The sequence below is a fragment of the Mustela nigripes genome, chromosome 16 (assembly GCF_022355385.1).
Source record: "Mustela nigripes isolate SB6536 chromosome 16, MUSNIG.SB6536, whole genome shotgun sequence".
NCBI classification, from domain to species: Eukaryota; Metazoa; Chordata; class Mammalia; order Carnivora; family Mustelidae; genus Mustela; species Mustela nigripes.
Window position 1 is genome coordinate 57,622,228 of NC_081572.1, and position 17,685 is coordinate 57,639,912.

The window sequence follows — 17,685 nt, forward strand, 5'->3', positions numbered from 1 at the left end:
ATCAAATTTTTACTCAAACTCTTTATACAATAATTTACTTTTATTACAAGTTTGTTTTTTCTGATTAAGTAATACACGCTTGTTTTAGAAAATACGGAAATACAGAAACATATAAAGAAGAAAATTAGAATCTTCCATAATTCCACCGCCAATTGCAGCTAAAATCGCTCTGCACGTCCTACTCTCGAAACACTGAGCATTAGCTCACAGGAACTTCTCAGACCCAGCCAGAGGCCATCTTTCTTCAAAGTCTTCATGTCTTTCCCACAGAATAGAAAACAGGAACGTACAACATACAAAAAACATACTCAAGCAGAATGAGGTTTTTTTACAAAGTAGTTTCCTATAAAATCTCCGTTTCTGCAGATGCCTAGCAGTCAAGAGACTTGAATGCAGACTCTCGAGCATTTATTAAAATAAGAGTAGAGAGGGCAGGGGGCTCATCTCCAGATGCCCCCCCGACTCCTTGCGCTGCTGGGGGCAGGGTGGCCACCTTTCCTGCGAACTGGAGGTTTTTCGGTCTTAGGGGCTGGAGCAAGGCGGCGAGGGAGCACCTGGAGGGGATCCGGGGTGAGGAGAAAAGGAGGCAGAGTCAGCCTCCCCGCCACTGCGGAAAGGCTCCGAGCACAAGGGCCCACGGTCACTTAGCAGAGGGGAGAGACCATGCTATGGAAGATGGGCAGGAAGTAGAGGTTGGGCAACATAGAATGGATCCAGCCAGGGACCAGTCAGCAAGAGCCCCTCCACGCCCCCATCCCTGCTCCACTACCCCTCACCTCTTTCCGGGGGATCTCACCCAAACGGGAGTCTGTGTTTCTTCTGGGGACATTATCCCCTCGGCTGTCGGTCCTGCCACACAAACGGAGGGATGAGGATGGGGAGCTGCCCCCCGCCCCACTCCCCAATCTGTCTCGGGAAGAAGAACAAACAAGACGGACCTGGGGGTCCCACGGGAGGACACCCGGCAGACTCGCTATGGAGGTACACTAGGAGGTCACAGTCCTAGATTCTGAGCTCTCAGCTGTGGGGTAAAGAGCGGAAAGCTAAGGCAGGAGGACATGAAGACACAGAGGTGGCAGTCACAGGTGAGGAAACGGACACTGGAAAGGAAGAGACCAGAGAGAGGTGGGAGCCCCGAGGGACAGAGGAAGAGAGAAGACCGTGGGCCCACCGCTCCTCACTTCCTTCCCCGGGAAGGAACAAGGGATGCTTCTCCGTGGCTCCGTGGCCCACACCCGGCCCGCTGGTCCGTCTGAGCCGGGCTGCCCATGGGCCACACCCCCCTGCCACTGCCCTCCTGGCTGGTACCTGCCGTGTTCCTGCCTCTTCAGGTAGAGCAGCAGGTCCTCTGCCGGCAGCGCCCCCCAGCCCCGAGCCTGGTACAGTCGCAAGAGCTGAGACACATCCATGAGCTGCCCCACCGGAGCCAGCCCGTCTCCACCTGAGAGGCGCAGCGGGAACCCAGAAGGGCCTTCAGTTCCAGGTACTGGCTCCGCACGGAGACCTCCCCTGTCTATGTCCCAGGAAGCCACGGCCCGCGTACCGGTGTCCGGGGAGCTGCCGCTGGGACCGCTGCTCTGGGACTGGCTTGAGGGAAGCTCGTGTGCCCGGAAAAGACTGGACGCCATGGCCAGGGGCACTTTGGTTTTATGAACGGGGGGTGGGAGGTGGGGCACGCGCGGGGCATCCTCCCAGGACGGGACAGCCAGCGGACCTAGCAAGAAGGACGAGATGCGACAATCAAGCAGTGGGGCAAGGGACAAGGAGATGCCCCCCCCCCGCCCCCCCGCCACCCAGTCCTCACAAGGCTCTATGACCTTTGCCAGCTCCCAAAGGTCCGCAGTCAGATCCCACCTTCCCCAACTCCAGCCCCAGCCTTCTTCAGAGTCAGCCCTCACCAGACTTCGGGGGTAACAGATCCACAGAGGGGGCCTCACTGTTCTGGGGGACCGTGTCCAGCAGCTGTGGGGACAACACAGTAAGGTTCCCTGAGGACCAATAAAGAAACACACCTGGGTCTGGGAGGCAGACCCAGGGAAAGTTCCAGAAGGGGGTTATGAGGCAGGAATCAGAGAGACGGAAACAAGTACCAGTCCTGAAAGGGGGACAGCCCCAGGAGAAGAAAACGGAGAAGGGGAGAAGGAGGTGAGGAGGGACGGGCAGGGGCCCTCTCTCACCTGCTGCAAAAAATGCTTGAGGCCCTCGAGCTGGGAGGGGGGCGGCAGCCCCTGCTTGAGGAAGCTGTCGCCATCAGACCCAGGATCTTCCTCAGGGAACGGCCGCTCCGGCCTGTGGTCAGGGTGGAAGGTCCCAGCTGGAAAGGGAAACAGCCACGTGTGTGTTGTCGGGGAAGGGAGTCAGCTACAAAAGAACCCCAAATGCCCAGAGAAAAAGGCCTATTAGATACAGAGGGCATCCCAGCTGGGAGAAGGGCAGGGCCAAAGTTTGCAGCCGCTGGAGAGAGGCCCAGCTGGGTTCTGAGAATTGTGGCAGGCAGGGGAAGGCTGTGCCACTGGGACTCTGAGCAAAGAAACCTTACCACAAGCTCCCTGAAGACCAGAAGCCGATGCTCAGAATGGCTTGAAATTAAGGGACACGCTCTGGCGTGGAGGGGAACACGCCCTCATTCTTTTTAACTATGACTACTTATTTCTACATTTAAAGTCATGATATCACCCGTCTCTCATTCTTCACTGGACCCGGGCTGTCAGGCCTGCACCCCAGAGTGCCGCCGTCCACCCAAGTGGACGCCGGCGAGCCAGGAAATGCCACCGCACCCAAGGAACAGTGACCGACCCATCGGGGCGCCTCTCCTTGAGCTGGACCCAAGACACAGAGACACCAATGTCTGGAGTACGGGCTGCAACCAGTGTCACAGCCGATCAAACGGCGGAGAGAAGAGCAAGAACCTGGCAGAGAGCATGGTCCACCAAGGAAGGAGCTGCGCAGGGAGAGGCAGCGTCAAGGGCTCACGTGGCCCCAAATCGGCTCTGGAGAGCACCCGGGTCCCAGGTCTGTTTCCCATCAAGCCCAGTGGTGTCAGACTGCCACGAACTCTCCCTGCTCCAAGCACCTCCTGGTCTCGGAGACGGCTGGGGGCTGGGAAACTGACGGAGCTGCACACAGAGAGGTGAGAGGGCGCCCGTGAGGGACGCGGGTCCCCACTTACCCGAGGATGAGGTGAGTTTTGGCTCCAGGGGCTGGAAAGAGTGCTGGCTCTGGAAGGAGGGGCCCAGCAGGAGGCCGAGGTCTGTGGAGGAGCCGCAGAGGACAGGCGGCGGCCCTCCGAGCGCCTCCTCCCCGGCTTCCCGGCTCTGCTGCAGCGCAGGCTTCAGGGCCACGGCCACAGGAGGCAGAGGCCACAGCCTCCGCTCTCCCTTCTCCGGCTCCTGAGGCCCAGGGCTGGAGGGGCTGGTGGTGGGGACCTGGGCACAGAGGAAAGAAGGCAGCTCACACCCTGTGCACGCAGACCCGAGACTGGGCACAGGCACCTGGATTCTACGCTAAAGATGATGTGTGAGCAGAAAGCCCCTAGGAAGGGATCTGGTAACGACCACCACCTCCCATCCCTTCTTCTGATGCTTATTTTCAACCTCTCAAGTTTCTGCTCCAGAAGCTGTACAGGTAAGACAGGCAGGCACGGAGACGTGTGCGAATGATAATTACATCAGCTCTGTGCATGGAAGCAGACTGGAGAGGCCGACTTTGATGCCACGAATGCACACTTGGTCAAGTGAGAAGTCCCGCCGCCACACACGGGAGGCCACCACGGGGGCCAGGCGAGCACGAGGCACAAGCCGCGGGGGCCGCTTCCGGGCAGAGCGCCAGAGCCCGTGGGCAGGGGAGGATGGAGAGCACATCCCCCTGCACGCCTTTACGAACTATTTGATTTCCCTTTCTTCATGTGTGTGTTATCTCTTCCGAATGAGATTTTAGCTTAAAATAAAAACTGACAAATTATGGCCAGGAAGTGGGAGATGCCACCAGAACAGGGCGAGGCTCCTCTGGGGCTCTCAGGGTGAGACTCGTCTGGGGCTAGGGGAGGAGAGCCGGGTCCCCCGAGTCGGGGCCACTCTGGGAGAGCGGCGACCACGGCGAAAAGACTCCCTTCTTCTTCAAGGAAGCACACGGGGGTTCCCCAGCAATGCGGTGCTAGGACCAACCTCAGGATCAGCCAAGTCCGAGTGGTGATGCCTACCGGGGGGTTTGCAGGCAGCGTGGGGGCACTGAGCAGCTGGTTTGCCTCCTCCCAGTGGGCCTGCAGCATGGCCTGGAGCCTCTCCACCAGCTCGGCCCGCTGCTCCTCCAGCTGCTGGCGGCCGCTCTGCAGGTCACGCACCCGGGCCTGCTCCCGGGCCAGCCTGGGGGAGAGACGGCAGAGGGGATGGGTAGCCTCAGAGGGAGCGGGCACCGAGACTCGGAGAGGTGCCGGGGCTGCTGTAGACACGGACAGGCCCACGGAGAGGGCAGGCCTCCGCCCTGCCCGGTTTGGGCTCTGCGCTCGGGAAAGGGTGGCTGCAGGGACCGGACCTGAGCTCGTAGTCCTGCAGCACCTGCCGCTGCCGCTCCTCCCGCTCCGCCGCCTCCCCCTTGAACTGGGCCAGCTGAGAGGACAGTTCCTGCTGGTGCTGTGTGCTCAGGTCCCGCAGCTGCTTCCTGGGAGGGCGAGGGGGAGGACTGAGGGCTGAGCCTGGAGACCAAGGTCATCAAAGGGGAAAGGGCCAGAAGCTGTGCCTGTGACGGCGAGAGCACCGGCCAGGCTGGCCGAGGCCTGGGGGGCTCAGGAAGGAGGGACGGAGCAGGCGTCTGAGGACAGGGTCCCCAGAAGCAGACCCTGAGGTGAGGGTGTGTGGGACAGTGGCTCACTGAAGAAGCGTTTCCAGAAAACGCTGGTCGGGGAGAGGGGAAGCAGGAAGTGGGCCTGGGAGAGGCAGGGGGAGGCCCAGCATTGCCCCTGTCCAGGCAGGGGAGCACCCAGGAGGGCCCAGCACCTGTGTTGCTCCCGCAGGGAGGCGGCCTGCCGGAGGCTGCTCTCCTGGGCTTGCGCCAGCCGCTCGGTCACCTGCTGCTCCAGCCGCACGGCCAGCTCAGACTCCAGCTGCAGCCGCTGGCTCTCGTAGCGCGCCTAGGAGCGAGAAGAGGCTAGCTGAGGGCTCCCCAGGCTGGGGCTGGACGGGAGGCAGACAGAACAGCCAGCACCCCCGCCCCACGCCAGAGGGAGGAAGAACAGGGAGGAAGGAGGGGAGGCTCCCAGGTGGGACTCTGGGGTTCACCCCGCGAAAGGACAGGTGACACCGAACAAAAGAAGTATCTGTGTAGCCTAAAGCAGGCACAAGTCAAAGGAGCCCATCTCCACGACGGGCAGCGGACGTCCCTGTCCCCTCCGCCTAACGCAGGGTTGGGCCGTGTCCCAGGCTCCTTCCTCTCTCTCCTCCCAGTCCTTCTGCGTCTCTCTGAAACCCGACTGCCCCACGCGTAACCGGACTTCTGAATCCCACAGGGATGATTCCTCATCTCTGTCTCATGGGATCCTGCCTGCCATACCGGCAGTCCGTGTCCCTCACCCCTGCCCCGCTGCCAGCCCCACAACCCCGCGCCCCCTGCTCTCCCAAGTGCCCAATGGGGGCGGACGCTTTCTCGAGCTCCGTCCTCAGTCCTCTCCCTGACAGCCTCCTAACATTCCAGGTCCCAGAGGCTTTCACGTGTGTTAGTAAACACGGGGCACCTGGGCTATGTTTTTTCTTACAATTTATACCTTGAGCGCTTTCTAAATCTGTCGCTTTCACTGGACTTTACGCCCACACACCCAGAAGCCTCCTGAATAAGGGTTCTTGGCTCACCTCAAACAAAACCGCTCCAACACTGAGCTCACCTGGTGTTTTACACTCGAACCTTTTCCTCCTACGTGACTTCTTGCCTTAGTTCTTGGCACGGCTCTCCACAGGGACACCTTCCAAAGGGCCCTTTCCGTTCTACCTCCTGAACATCTCCTGACTTTAGTCCCCGGCTCACGATGTCGGCCATTCACTACCAGGTCACGCCCACTTGATCTCCTGCGCTCTCTTCTCCCCTGCACCCTCTCTCACGTTGCCCCAGGAGATCCTCCACTTTGTGCCCGAGAGAATATTCTAGAATACAAATGTGCTCAAATTTTCCCCTTGTTTGAAACCATCCAAAGGCCACCGCTGCCTGAAGAATGGAGTCTAGCTGCCCAAAACAGCTTGTACAGCAACCCCACTCGGCCCGCTCTCCTGCCATGTGAAACCCTTCGTGATTCTACCAATGTAGTTTTTTTTTTTAAATTTTTAAAAATTGTGGTAGAAAAAAAGCACATAATATAAAATTTACCTTCTTAACCACTTCTAAGCGTACAGGTGAGTAATGTTAACTGTATTCACATGACTGTGCAGATCTCCAGGAATTTTCATTTTATAAAAGGAAAACTGTATGCACTGTTTCCCATTTTCTCCCACTCCAGCCCCGGTCTAACTTCTGCGTCCTGATACTGACTGCTCTAGACAGCTCACTGCCTGCCTTCTCCTGGTGGAAAACTTAAAGAGCTACTCCTTCGGAGCCGCCGATGGCCCTTAATCTGCTCTACAGAACGGGCGCCCAAGGCTTACATACAATGACGCTCACAGCAGCACTACTTTCATAGTGAAAAAACTGGTGTCTGTGTACATTTCTCATTGAAAGGAAAATGCTTAAGAAAACTAGAAAACTATAATGCCCCCATTCACTGTGACAACACACAACTCTTCAAAGTCACGATGTCCATCTTTCTGCACGTACTGCGCATATGGGATGTGGAAAGATGTTTCTATTAAGAGGTAACAGTGACAGGCTGCAGCAAATGAGTATGTTTTTTTAAAGCAGCAACCCACGGGCCACCTGGGTGGCTTAGTCAGTTAAACGTCCGACTCTTGGTTTCGGCTCAGGTCATGATCTCCAGGTCCTGGGACTGAGCCCTGTGCCTAGCTCCTCGCAGGGAGTGTACCTGGGATTCTCTCTCCCTCTGCCCTTCCCACCACCGCCAGCTCCTTCTCTCTCTCTCTCTCCCTCAAATAAATAAATACATCGTTTAAAAAAAAAAAAAAGCAGCAATGCACAAACTCAAATGAAAAGATCCTGAAAGGACACATACAAAGGGACATGGTAAGAAAGGCAACCAGGGGTGCCTGAGTGGCTCAGTTGGTTAAGCAATTGCCTTCGGCTCAGGTCATGATCCCGGAGTTCTGGGATCAAGTCCCACATCAGGGTCCCTGCTCCACGGAGAGTCTGCTTCTCCATCTGACTTTCTCCCCTCTCATGTTCTCTCTCACTGTCTCTCAAATAAATAAATAAAAATCTTTAGAAAAAAAAAAAAGGTAACCAAGAGTTTCTACATCTGTACTATTCAAACTTGCCTGACAGATAACTTTTATATTGTAAAAGTATTTTTAAAATTTCTTTGGGAAACTCCCAGCCACGCTGATGTTGGCTCCCTTCTTTGTCCATGATATTTACCTCCAATAAATTCACTTTGGCTGAAGTATGCGTGTTGTAATTTCGAAAATGACTCCTAAACAGACAGAAACTTTAAAACCAGCTGACAAAAGAAGGAAAGTGAGAAAAAAGTAATGAATCTCAAAGGTGACAAGAAAGGAGAGAAGAATAAACATTAAGTATGTAAGACAAAATGAAATCTAAAGTTAAAACATACACCCAACCATAAATAAATAAACCGAATGTAAAAGAATTTGATGCTCCAATTAAGAGACAAATATATAAAGGCTGAAGTAAAGATTACAAAACTATTGGCCAGGCAAGCTCTACTTTAAGGAAAAAGCTTAAAAAATATTTTTGAAAAGGCTGGTGTAAGTCTAGTAACATCATATTATTAGGCAAAAACTGATTCTAAGATAAAAGGCCTGGAGAGATCTAGAGAGTTATGTCATATGGATAAAACATCCAATTTACCAGGGAAGATGTAGAATTTTAAAATTTATATGCCACTTAACAACGGCCTTAAAATGTATAAAGCAAAAACTGACAGACTACAGGAGAAATAGAAAAATCCACATTTGGTGGGATTTTAACAGAAAAAAAAATCAATAAGGAAACAATGATTTAAACAGCTCAATTGAACTCAACACACATACAAATAGACACTTACATACATAACACTTCACCAATAACATAAGATACATACTTTTAAGCACACATGAGACACTTAGAATAATGGACCATATATTAGAACAAAAATACGTATCAAAAAATTTCAAAGAATTTAAGTAACAAAAATAATATATTTGCTCATATCCGCAAGAAACTCTCCAGTGATGGGGGCAGAGGAAGGGAGAGAGGGGGACCGGGAGGTGCAGCCAAACCGACGAATGTTGCGAAATGTCAACAGGTGAATGTAAGCGTCGTTCATTATACTATTCATGCAACACTTTGTTAAGATAGAAATATTTCAACACACAAAGTTGTGTGGAATACACTTAAGCAATTTTTTTAAAAGACCATACTCTCTAATCACAAAGTTAAGCTATAAATCAATAATAAAAACATAAGTAAAGGGGCGCCTTGGTGGCTCAGTGGGTTAAGCATCTACCTTCAGCTCAGGTCATGATCTCAGGGTCCTGGGATCGAGTCCCGCATCAGGCTCCCTGCGCGTGGGGGAGTCTGTTTCTCCCTCTGCCCCACCCCTCACATGTGTGCATGCGCGCTCTCTCTCAAATAAATAGATAAAACCTTTAGAAAAATAATAATAAGTAGGGGGCGCCTGGCTGACTCAGTCGGTAGAGCATGGAACTCTTGAACCTCAGGGTTGTGAGTTGGGAGCCCCACATTTGGTGTGGAGATTACTTAAAAATAAAATCTTTAAAAAAAAGAGAGAGAGAGAGGAATAAGAGATTTGACAGGAACGTCTCCTGTGGAAGCCCAGACACTGGGATTACTAGTCGAAGACACTGAATCAACAGGCTTAAATATGTTCAATGAACTATCTGGACAACCAACTGGAAATCAGGATAATTAAGGAACAAAGAGAAAAAGTCAACAGAGACATAAATTAGAAAAAAGAACCAAACAGAAATTCTGGAGCAATAAAGTACAATTGATAATATGAAAATTTTACTAGGTGCCACTCCATACCCCTATTTCACTATACACCCCTACTGAAATAACCGAAATCCAGAACATCGACCAGAATAAATGTTGGAGAGAATGTGGAGCAAGAGGAACACACCTGTTCATTGCTGACAGGAACGCAAAATGGTACGACAACTCTGGAAGACATGGTGGTGGTTTCTGACAAAACAAAATGTACTCTAACCACATAATGCAGCACCCATGCTCCTTGGTATTTACCCAAAGAAGTTAAACACTTAAGTTCACACCAAAACCTGCAGCTGGCTGTTTACCGCTCTATTCTTAACTGCCAGAAATGAGAAGCAACCAAGGTGTCCATCAGTAGGCACACAGCTAAATACACCACGGCACACCCAGACTGCAGGATATTATTTAACACTAAAAAGATATGAGCTATCAAGCCACGGAAAGATGCGGAAGAAATGTAAATGCCTATCACTAAGTGAAGGAAGTGAGTTTAAAAAGGTTACGTATCGTAGGACTCCAATCATATGACATTCTGGAAAGGCAAAACTACAGAGGCAGTAAAAAAGACCAATGGTTGTCAGGGGCTAGAGGGAGGAAGGGGTGAACAGGACATGCGCCAAGGGTTTTTAAGGCAGTGACACTGAGTGTGACACTATAAAGGTGGATACATGTCATTATAAATTTGTCCAAACCCATAAAATGTAAAACAGCGACAGGGAACCCCAAAGTGTTCTGTGGATTCTAGGTGATAACGACGTGTAAAGGTAGGTTTGTCCATTGTAACCAATGGTCGACTCTGGTGGGGGACGTTGGTAATGGGGGTGGCTATGTGTCTGTGGAGGTAGAGGGTATATGGGAAATCTCTGTACCTTCTGCTCACTTTTGCTCTGAACACATAACTGCCTCCCAAAATAAAGACTATTTAAAAAATTCACCAAAGGGACTCACTGGCAGAGTTCAGCAGGAAGAAGAAAGGGCCAAGGAACCAGAGGATAAACAACAGAAATTGTGCAATCCAATGAGCAACAAGAAAGAACCATCAAGAAACTGAACAGAACCCGAGGGACCTGCAGGACATCCCATAGATGCCTTAGCAACAGATGCATCAGCAAAGTCCCAGAATGACAAGAGAGAAAGAACAGAAAAAAATCTGAAAAAACAAACAAACAAACAAAACCAAACAAAAACAAAAACAAAAACAGCCCCAAACTTCCCAAATTTGATAACAGACATAAATCCACCCATCCCCCAAACTCAATAATCTCTAAACAGAATGAACTAAAGGAGATCCACACTACAACATAGCACAGTCATACTGTCAAAAGCCAAACACAGAGGGGCACCTTGGGGTTCAGGCCATTAAGCGGCCAACTTTGATGTCAACTCTGGTCGTGGTCTCAGGGTCATGGGACTGAGCTTGTGTTGAGCTCGGCGTCGGGCTCCCTGCTCAGCAGAGTCTGCTTGTCTCTCTCCACCTGCTCATCCCCAGGCTCATGTGCACATTTTCTCTCAAATAAATATATAAAAATCTTAAAAACAAAACACAGAGAAAGAAGCAAGAGAGAAGCCCCTTGCCCCTTAGGATAGTGCCTCCGTAAGACTGATTGCCGACTTCTCACAGGAAGTCACGGAGGCCAGAAGGCAGTGGAATGCCACATTCCAAGGGCCAAAGGAAAATCAATGGTCAAGTGAAACAAAACATGAAGACCTTCAAGAACGAAGAAGAAATTAAGTCATTCTTGGATAAACAAAAGTTAAGAGCATTCATTTCTAGGAGACCTGACCTACCGAAGAATGAAGGGAGGCTGCAGGCCAGTGACCAGAAGCCATACGAAGAAATAAAGAACGCCGATGAACGCTGCTCCGTGAGTGAACACAGACGCCTGTGCTACCGTGCTTTCAGTCGGTAGCTCCTTTCTTCCTATGGGATATAAAAGGCAGGTGCACCAAACAGGATGAGAAATCTGTGTCTGTAAAAATGTGAAAGTGGAGAGACGCAGACGTACGGAACACTGGTTCCACACTGTTGAAACTGAAGATAGTGTCCTTCGCTAGTGACCATTACTGTAAGACATTAATTGTAACCTCAAGGGAATCATTAAGAAAATGACTTTAATAATGTACGAAAAGGAAAAACAAAGAGAATCGAAAATGGTACACAAAATATTGATGAAATAATCCAAACAGGGTGACTGAAAAACAGAAACAAGGATGACATACGGAAAACAAATAGTTAAATGGCAGAAATCAGTCCTTCTTCGCCAGTAATTACTTTAAATGTAAATGAATTAAACTCTCCAATTAAAAGGCAGAAATTGGCAGAAGGGATTAAACAACAAAATAAAACAGGATCCACTATATGTGGTCAACAAGAGACCCACGTAAGATACAAAGACACAAAAGCCTGTTAAGTAAAAGGATGGAAAGAGACCGCCTACGCAACAAACAGCAACCAGGAGAGCTAGGGTGGGGACGAGATGATCATTAGACAAAGTAGATTTTAAGCCAAAAAAGGTTATATCAAGAAAACACGACAATATAAACATCTATGTACCTAACAGAGCCCCGAAACATATGAAGACAAAGGGGCAGACTGCCATGCAGCAGTGGCTGGAAGCATCAATACCTCCCTTTCCATTACGGATGGAACAGTAAGGAAATCAATGGCTGGAATAAAGCTAAACCCGGGCACTACTGCAGGATTCAACAATGAACAGACAAAAATCCTTGCCTTCGAGAAATCCACAAGATTTTAAAAGGGGCAGAATGGAGCATATTAGGAGAAACATTCAAACAGGGGAGGGAACGGGGATTGTCAGAGGCTGCGGATCTTACTCAGCTCGTGGGGAAGACCTCACTGCAAAGATGACCCAGACTCAAGCTACTTCAAGAAGATGTGTGCTAGACAGCGCCCCCCCCCCCAAGCTGATGGCTTCCTGTTGGCTAGGACAGTTCCCAGCTCCCAGCATGCAGCACCCAGAGCGGGGCTGTTGTGCAGACTCAGTGAACACCCGGCGAGCGGCACTGTGGAAGGCTACGGCTGCTCACACACCGCTGTGGAGCCGGACCAACATCCCTATCCTCAGTCTTCCACCAGCAGTTAGTTTCCACATGGTCAGTCCATCACCTCTGTGAGCTGGGTGAAAAGTAAAAGGACAGTCCTCTTCCCAGCACTGGCCTCGCTATCCCAGAAACTGGGTGCGTCCCCTTACATGCATCATTAATGAGGAAAGTCACTCAGGCTGACTTGCTCTGGGAACCTCACTGGTGTGCCCCTACCACACGCTTAACACACACAGTAGTACCCCCTCCACGATTTTGCTTCCGGGCCTTTTGGTTATCTGCGGTCAACAGTGGTCCCCCAGCAGGCCAACCCCCTCCTGATCAGGAAGGTCGGTAGCAGCCTAATGCCGTGTCCCATGCCTGCACCCGCGCCTCCTCCACACCCCTACTTGAGCACCTCCCCATCTCACAACCTCACCTGGAGACAGGTGAGGGAGGGACAGTGAACCTTGCGGAGAGACCGTATTCGCATAACTTATCGCGATCAGCTGCTGTAAGTGCTCAGGTAGAACATGAGTGACCGTCCATCTCTTACTGTGAATACCTTATAAATTAACCTTGACCATAGGTGCGGCCATACAGAAAACATGTGGTACGTACAGGGCTTAGCAGGACACACAGTCTCGGGCACTGTGTGCCCCACGGACGAGGCAGAAGGCTTTAGGGCTCAAAATTCCTGGTAAAAAATGGCAGCATTGGCCATGACTCCCAAAAGGTCCCTGGGCCTCAGACCGTCAGCAACCTCAGGACCGCGCCACCCCCTGACCTGCACCAAGCTCATCTCCAGCTGCAGGGCGTCCCGCTCTCTCCGGGCCGTGTCCAGTTCGCCCTCTAGCCGCCGCACCTCTGACTGCACCAGCACCAGCTGCTGCTGGGCCTCCCGTGCCGCCTGCGCCTCCCTCTGTGCGTTCCCCTGGGAGAGGAGATCCAATTCAACTGCGTGTCCCTTTTGCTGTCCTCCAGTCACCTCCCTTCCCAAAGGCATCCTCCCACGCCCTGAAACCCAAGCCACTGCTCGCCCTCTTCACACCTGACTCTCTCCTGGGCTCTGGAGCATCTCACTCTTCGGTCTTCTGGGTACCAGGTGCCCCCCGGCCCCACTCCTTCCACCATGTGCCCCACGGACAGTTCCCTGCTCTCCAGCCCCGTCCCCTCTGCCCCACATTCTGACACCCATCTCATTCTGTCATTCCGGCCCTCAGCTGGGGTCCCCCACCCTGTGACGGCCGCTCTAACCTTCTCCTTTTCCAGCTGCACTCGCGCCTCCTCCTGCAGGGCCCCACAGCGCTCCTGCAGCTGGTGCTCCTGCTGGGCCCAGGCCTGTCGCTCCTCCTCCAGGGCCAGCCGCAGTGTCTCCAGCTGCCGGTGCTCACTCAGCTGCCCTGCCCGAGCCTCATCCCGCTCCTCCTGCAGGGCCCGGCTCCGCTGCTGCTCCAGCTCCAAGCTCAGGGTCAGTGCCTGCCGCTCCTCCTCCTGGAGTCCCAGGGAAAACCGCGACCCTGAGCAAGCCCTCGAGAGACCAGCCGTCTGCCCCCGTCCAGTGTACCCGCTGAGAATCGTGTCCCCTAAAAACGCAACAGCTGTCAGACCCACAGGCCTATGACATGGCAAACAGGAGCGTATGTTCTAGAATTCGGTACATCCGGGCTCAAATCTGTTTGCGTCCCAGCTGTCACTTGCTACGTGTTCGTAGGCACACCTCTTTCTCCTCAAAGTTGGCCTTGTATCTAGGGCCTGCCTTGTGAGGATTCCGGCAAAGAGCACACAGAGAGCAATTAGCCGTGTCAGGCATGCGCTCAGCGCTCAATATGCGACAGCTGTCGCTATCGCCATTAAAAGAAGCTGCACCAAGATTAGAAGGTCCAGCCTCTGGTCATGAGTCAGCCAAGCAGCAGCCATGACCTGGGACTGTGGGATAAAGCCCGTGAAGATGACAAGGACAGGCTCACATGTCGCCAGCACACGTCACGCACACGACCGAGTTCCAGACCCGGCTGCTGATTCATACAGGTAATCATCGTACCATTTCAGCAACAAGAAACCCGACGGAGTCTCACCCCATACCTTTTCTGGCTCTGTCCTAGACCTGAGTTCCCAAACCTGGCTGCACAAAACTACCTAGGAAGCTGCTGATATTTTGGCGCATTTCAGCTCCCCGGCCCCATAGCACATCTACCCCCGGCGACGGGTCCCCAGAATCTACACAGTAGGCCGATCCCCCAGAGAATTCTGGTGAGGCGATGATTTGTAGAGTCTCTCAAGCCAACTTGGCAGCCAAGCCCCATTCACAGAGGACCTAGCAGAATGAGCGTTCCAAGGGACAGGCTTGGAGAAACATGCCCCTGGTGCAGCTCCCACACCCACCGATGGCCCACAGCACTCTAGAATTCATGAGTGGCCTCCCCTGGAGTGCACCCAGCCCGGCTCGCTCACCAGTGTCTCTCTTTCCCGTTGCTGCAGTCTTGCACTTTCCTGCTCACGAGTCAGGGCCTCCATGGCCTCGGAAAGGCTCTGCTCCAGGTGGGTCACTGTCTTTCAGGGACAGGGGAACACAGGACAGAGGAACGGAGGGGAATCCCCGCACGTTACACTGCAGAAAGCTTCCGCAATATCGACTTTAAAAGTGAGCCTTAACTCCGTGACTTGGGGGCCTGAAGAGAAGACTGCACAGTGTGGGAAAATCTAGGAAGACGTGGAAGACGCAAGTCCGGCAGCAGGAACAGTAACGGCAGGGAGAGGAATGGGGACAAGAACAGCCGGGCCTGCAGCTCTGAGACTGAGCTCAGCCTGCTGGGGACCCAGATTCGGAGCTATGTGGACCCCTTCCCCTATCGATCTGCACCGCAGGCTCTCATGCTGTCCAATGCGGGTTGCCCACCTCCTGCTGCTTGCTCCTGGTGAACTCAGCGGCCTGCCGTTCCTCCTGGAGCCCCCGCAGCACCTCTGCCCGCTCGGCCTCATGACGGTTCCAGCCCTCCACCACTCGGGCCAGGGTCTCAGGGGAGGAAAGGAAAATGGAATTTCACAGTAATTTTTACCTTCTCCCGGGGGTCGGTAAACCCACCCCCAGCTCTTAGCGTGAACAGAGAAATGCTGGGCGGCCACCCCACCTTTCCTGTTTCTCGGCGCCCCCCACGGAGAGACCCACCCGCTTTCTGCCACCCTGGCACCTTGTCCAGCTGCTCGATCATGACATCCTTCTTGCGGTCTGCAGTCACAGCCACAACTAACTGCTGTTGGAGCTCCAGCACCCGGGTCTGGAGGCTCTGAATATGGCGCTCACAATGCTGAGGAGGAGGAGGACAAGCCTGGGTGTCACATCTCTAGTCTGATGAAATCATCAAACTTCCCAGCGCCTCTCGGCGAAAATGGGCTGAAGAAAGGGAGCCCAGGTCCCAAGAACAGAATAGGTCTGGAGAAGAAGAATCAGGAATTCTGGAGCAGGAATCTAGAGGCCAAGACCAGCTCAGGAGACAGGGCTTGGCTTCCAGGCTCTTCTGTTTCCTGGATCTCCCAAGGAAGACTCCTGCGGACCTTTTGGCAGGACAGCAACAGCCCACACCGCAGAGTGGGAGGTGACTCGTGCCTAAAGCAGCTCACTAGGCACAATGGTTAAACGTGGCCAAGGAGAAAGGAGGAAACCTTTCATTCAGGCCCAGGCAGTTTCAAACAGATGAAGAGACGGTTCCAAAAAGGACAACACAACCAATGACTGTAACCTCTCCCCTGCCTAGTCCACCTCTCTGCCCCCTTCACATACACTGAAGCTTGCAGAGACAGTCCATTGTATCACCAGTAGCCATAAAGCCTTCGCAAAAGCCAGCGAGGCATGTTGTTTATTCCCTACACGCTTCTGGAATGTATCCTTGTGTCAGGCACATTCCAGACGCTAGGAAGACAGTGCTGAACAAGATAAGATCTGATCCTCAAGCAGCTTAAATTTTAGAAGCAGACAAGATATCTGGGACTGTGATAAGTGCTACATATATATATATATATATATTTTTTTTAAGATTTTATTTATTTGACAGAGAAAGACAAAGCAAGACAGGGAACGCAAGCAGGAAGAGTGGGAGAGGGAGAAGCAGGCTCCCGGCTGAGCAGGGAGTCTGATGCGGGGCTCGATCCCAGGACCTTAGGATCATGACCCGAGCCGAAGCCAGATGCTTAACCAACTGAGCCACCCAGGTGCCCCTGTGATAAGCTCTATGAAGGAAGCACCCAAGGGACCTGAACACCCACCCAGAAGAGGGGTGTGCATCTTAGACGGGATGGTCAAAGTCAGCCTCACTGAAGAGCCATCTGAGCAAAGTCTCAGGTTACAGGCACTCAACCCTCATCCCTTCCCAGAACCCAGCCTATTTCTAATCTTTGCTACTTTTGAAAGGAAGCCTTGGTGACTCACCTTGCGACGGGTGTGCTCGGAATCCAGAGCATCTTTCAGGCCTTGGAAATCCGGGGGATTGACGGGGGGCCCCGGGCGAAGACTGGCATAGCGGGGAAACAACTCCTCCAGGGCTTGGGCTGAGCTAGACGGAGACAAGTCTTGCAGGGGCTGGGTGCTGAGCAAAGCAGGCAGAGAGTATCAGGCTATGGAAAGCTTTCGAGAGCCCCTAGTCCAAGCGTGACATTTTACAAACAACGAAACGGAAACTCAGAAAGAACAAGAGACTTGGCCAAAGTCATAGAGCTGGACAGCACTCAGGTACCATGATTCACTCCACACTGCTCCTCCCTGTCTACCACACTCCCAGCAGTAAAAGTCTTAGCAGGAACAAGCCAACTCTTCTGGGGGAAGAAGGACTAGAGGTTGGGAGAAAGCCAGGTACTAGGCAACAGATGCCCACGTTCAAGAAGGAGTAAAGGGGGATAGAAAATAAGAAAAGAAAAGGATGAAAACCAAAAGCTAAGGTACAGCATCTTAGGTCCCAAGAGACAGAAAAGCAGGAAAGACAGAACTAAGGAAAAGAACACGCAGCTTTCCGAGAAAACAAGCACGCAAACCAGGAGAACCCCAAGGGGAACTCACTTAAGCAAGGTGGCTGTGCTGTCACTGTCAAAGGAGTCCTCTTCTCGTCTCTCTGAGCCAGGACCCGGAGTGACGGGATCGCCTGCAGGCAGCCAGAGGGACCGCAAAGCCAGAGTCAGGTAAGGATAGGAACAGGGAGCACTTGCAGACGAAGAGAGGAGAGGGCCTTTCCTTTTGACTTTATGCACTTCTCCAGCTGCTCTCCCAAAGAACTGGAGCCTTTCCTCCTGCCCTCTCTTGTCTCAGACGCCTTCCACTCTCTGCCTTCTCCCACCCCTTAAATCTGGGTTCAACTCACGATAGGCTGCATCCCGGGAGTTCTGGAGCATGCTCTGTAGTTGACCCCGAACACTTTCCATCTCAAAGATATGCTTGGAGCCATCCTAGGGAAAAAAAAACAACACGAAGATCAGAAGCAATCTGAACGACTTATGTTCTACCTACTGCCAGATTCCCTGGCATCTGGGACCCCTAAAACCCAAGAATTTTTA

The 17,685-nt window shown here is 52.4% G+C and overlaps 1 protein-coding gene across 9 annotated transcripts in view; it reads right to left on the reverse strand.

Moving 5' to 3' along the window:
- CNTROB (centrobin, centriole duplication and spindle assembly protein) overlaps positions 1–17,685 on the reverse strand; it is a 24,167-nt gene continuing 6,482 nt past the window's right edge. For 5 of the 9 annotated variants that reach the window (XM_059379902.1, XM_059379904.1, XM_059379901.1 and 2 more), the window contains 18 exons: positions 17,493–17,577; positions 17,195–17,276; positions 16,571–16,727; positions 15,336–15,452; positions 15,044–15,160; positions 14,599–14,697; positions 13,402–13,638; positions 12,932–13,078; positions 4,992–5,125; positions 4,531–4,656; positions 4,199–4,361; positions 3,170–3,425; positions 2,178–2,314; positions 1,899–1,962; positions 1,544–1,714; positions 1,309–1,441; positions 777–849; positions 1–554 (listed from right to left, as the gene is read on the reverse strand). In XM_059379902.1, the coding sequence (XP_059235885.1) occupies positions 441–554; positions 777–849; positions 1,309–1,441; positions 1,544–1,714; positions 1,899–1,962; positions 2,178–2,314; positions 3,170–3,425; positions 4,199–4,361; positions 4,531–4,656; positions 4,992–5,125; positions 12,932–13,078; positions 13,402–13,638; positions 14,599–14,697; positions 15,044–15,160; positions 15,336–15,452; positions 16,571–16,727; positions 17,195–17,276; positions 17,493–17,553 (2,388 nt within the window). In that variant the 5' untranslated portion in view covers positions 17,554–17,577 and the 3' untranslated portion in view covers positions 1–440. Of the gene's footprint in view, positions 555–776; positions 850–938; positions 1,022–1,308; positions 1,442–1,543; positions 1,715–1,898; positions 1,963–2,177; positions 2,315–3,169; positions 3,426–4,198; positions 4,362–4,530; positions 4,657–4,991; positions 5,126–12,931; positions 13,079–13,401; positions 13,639–14,598; positions 14,698–15,043; positions 15,161–15,335; positions 15,453–16,570; positions 16,728–17,194; positions 17,277–17,492; positions 17,578–17,685 lie in introns of those variants that run through there. The other 4 variants (XM_059379898.1, XR_009400372.1, XM_059379899.1 and 1 more) reach the window with 4 other exon arrangements.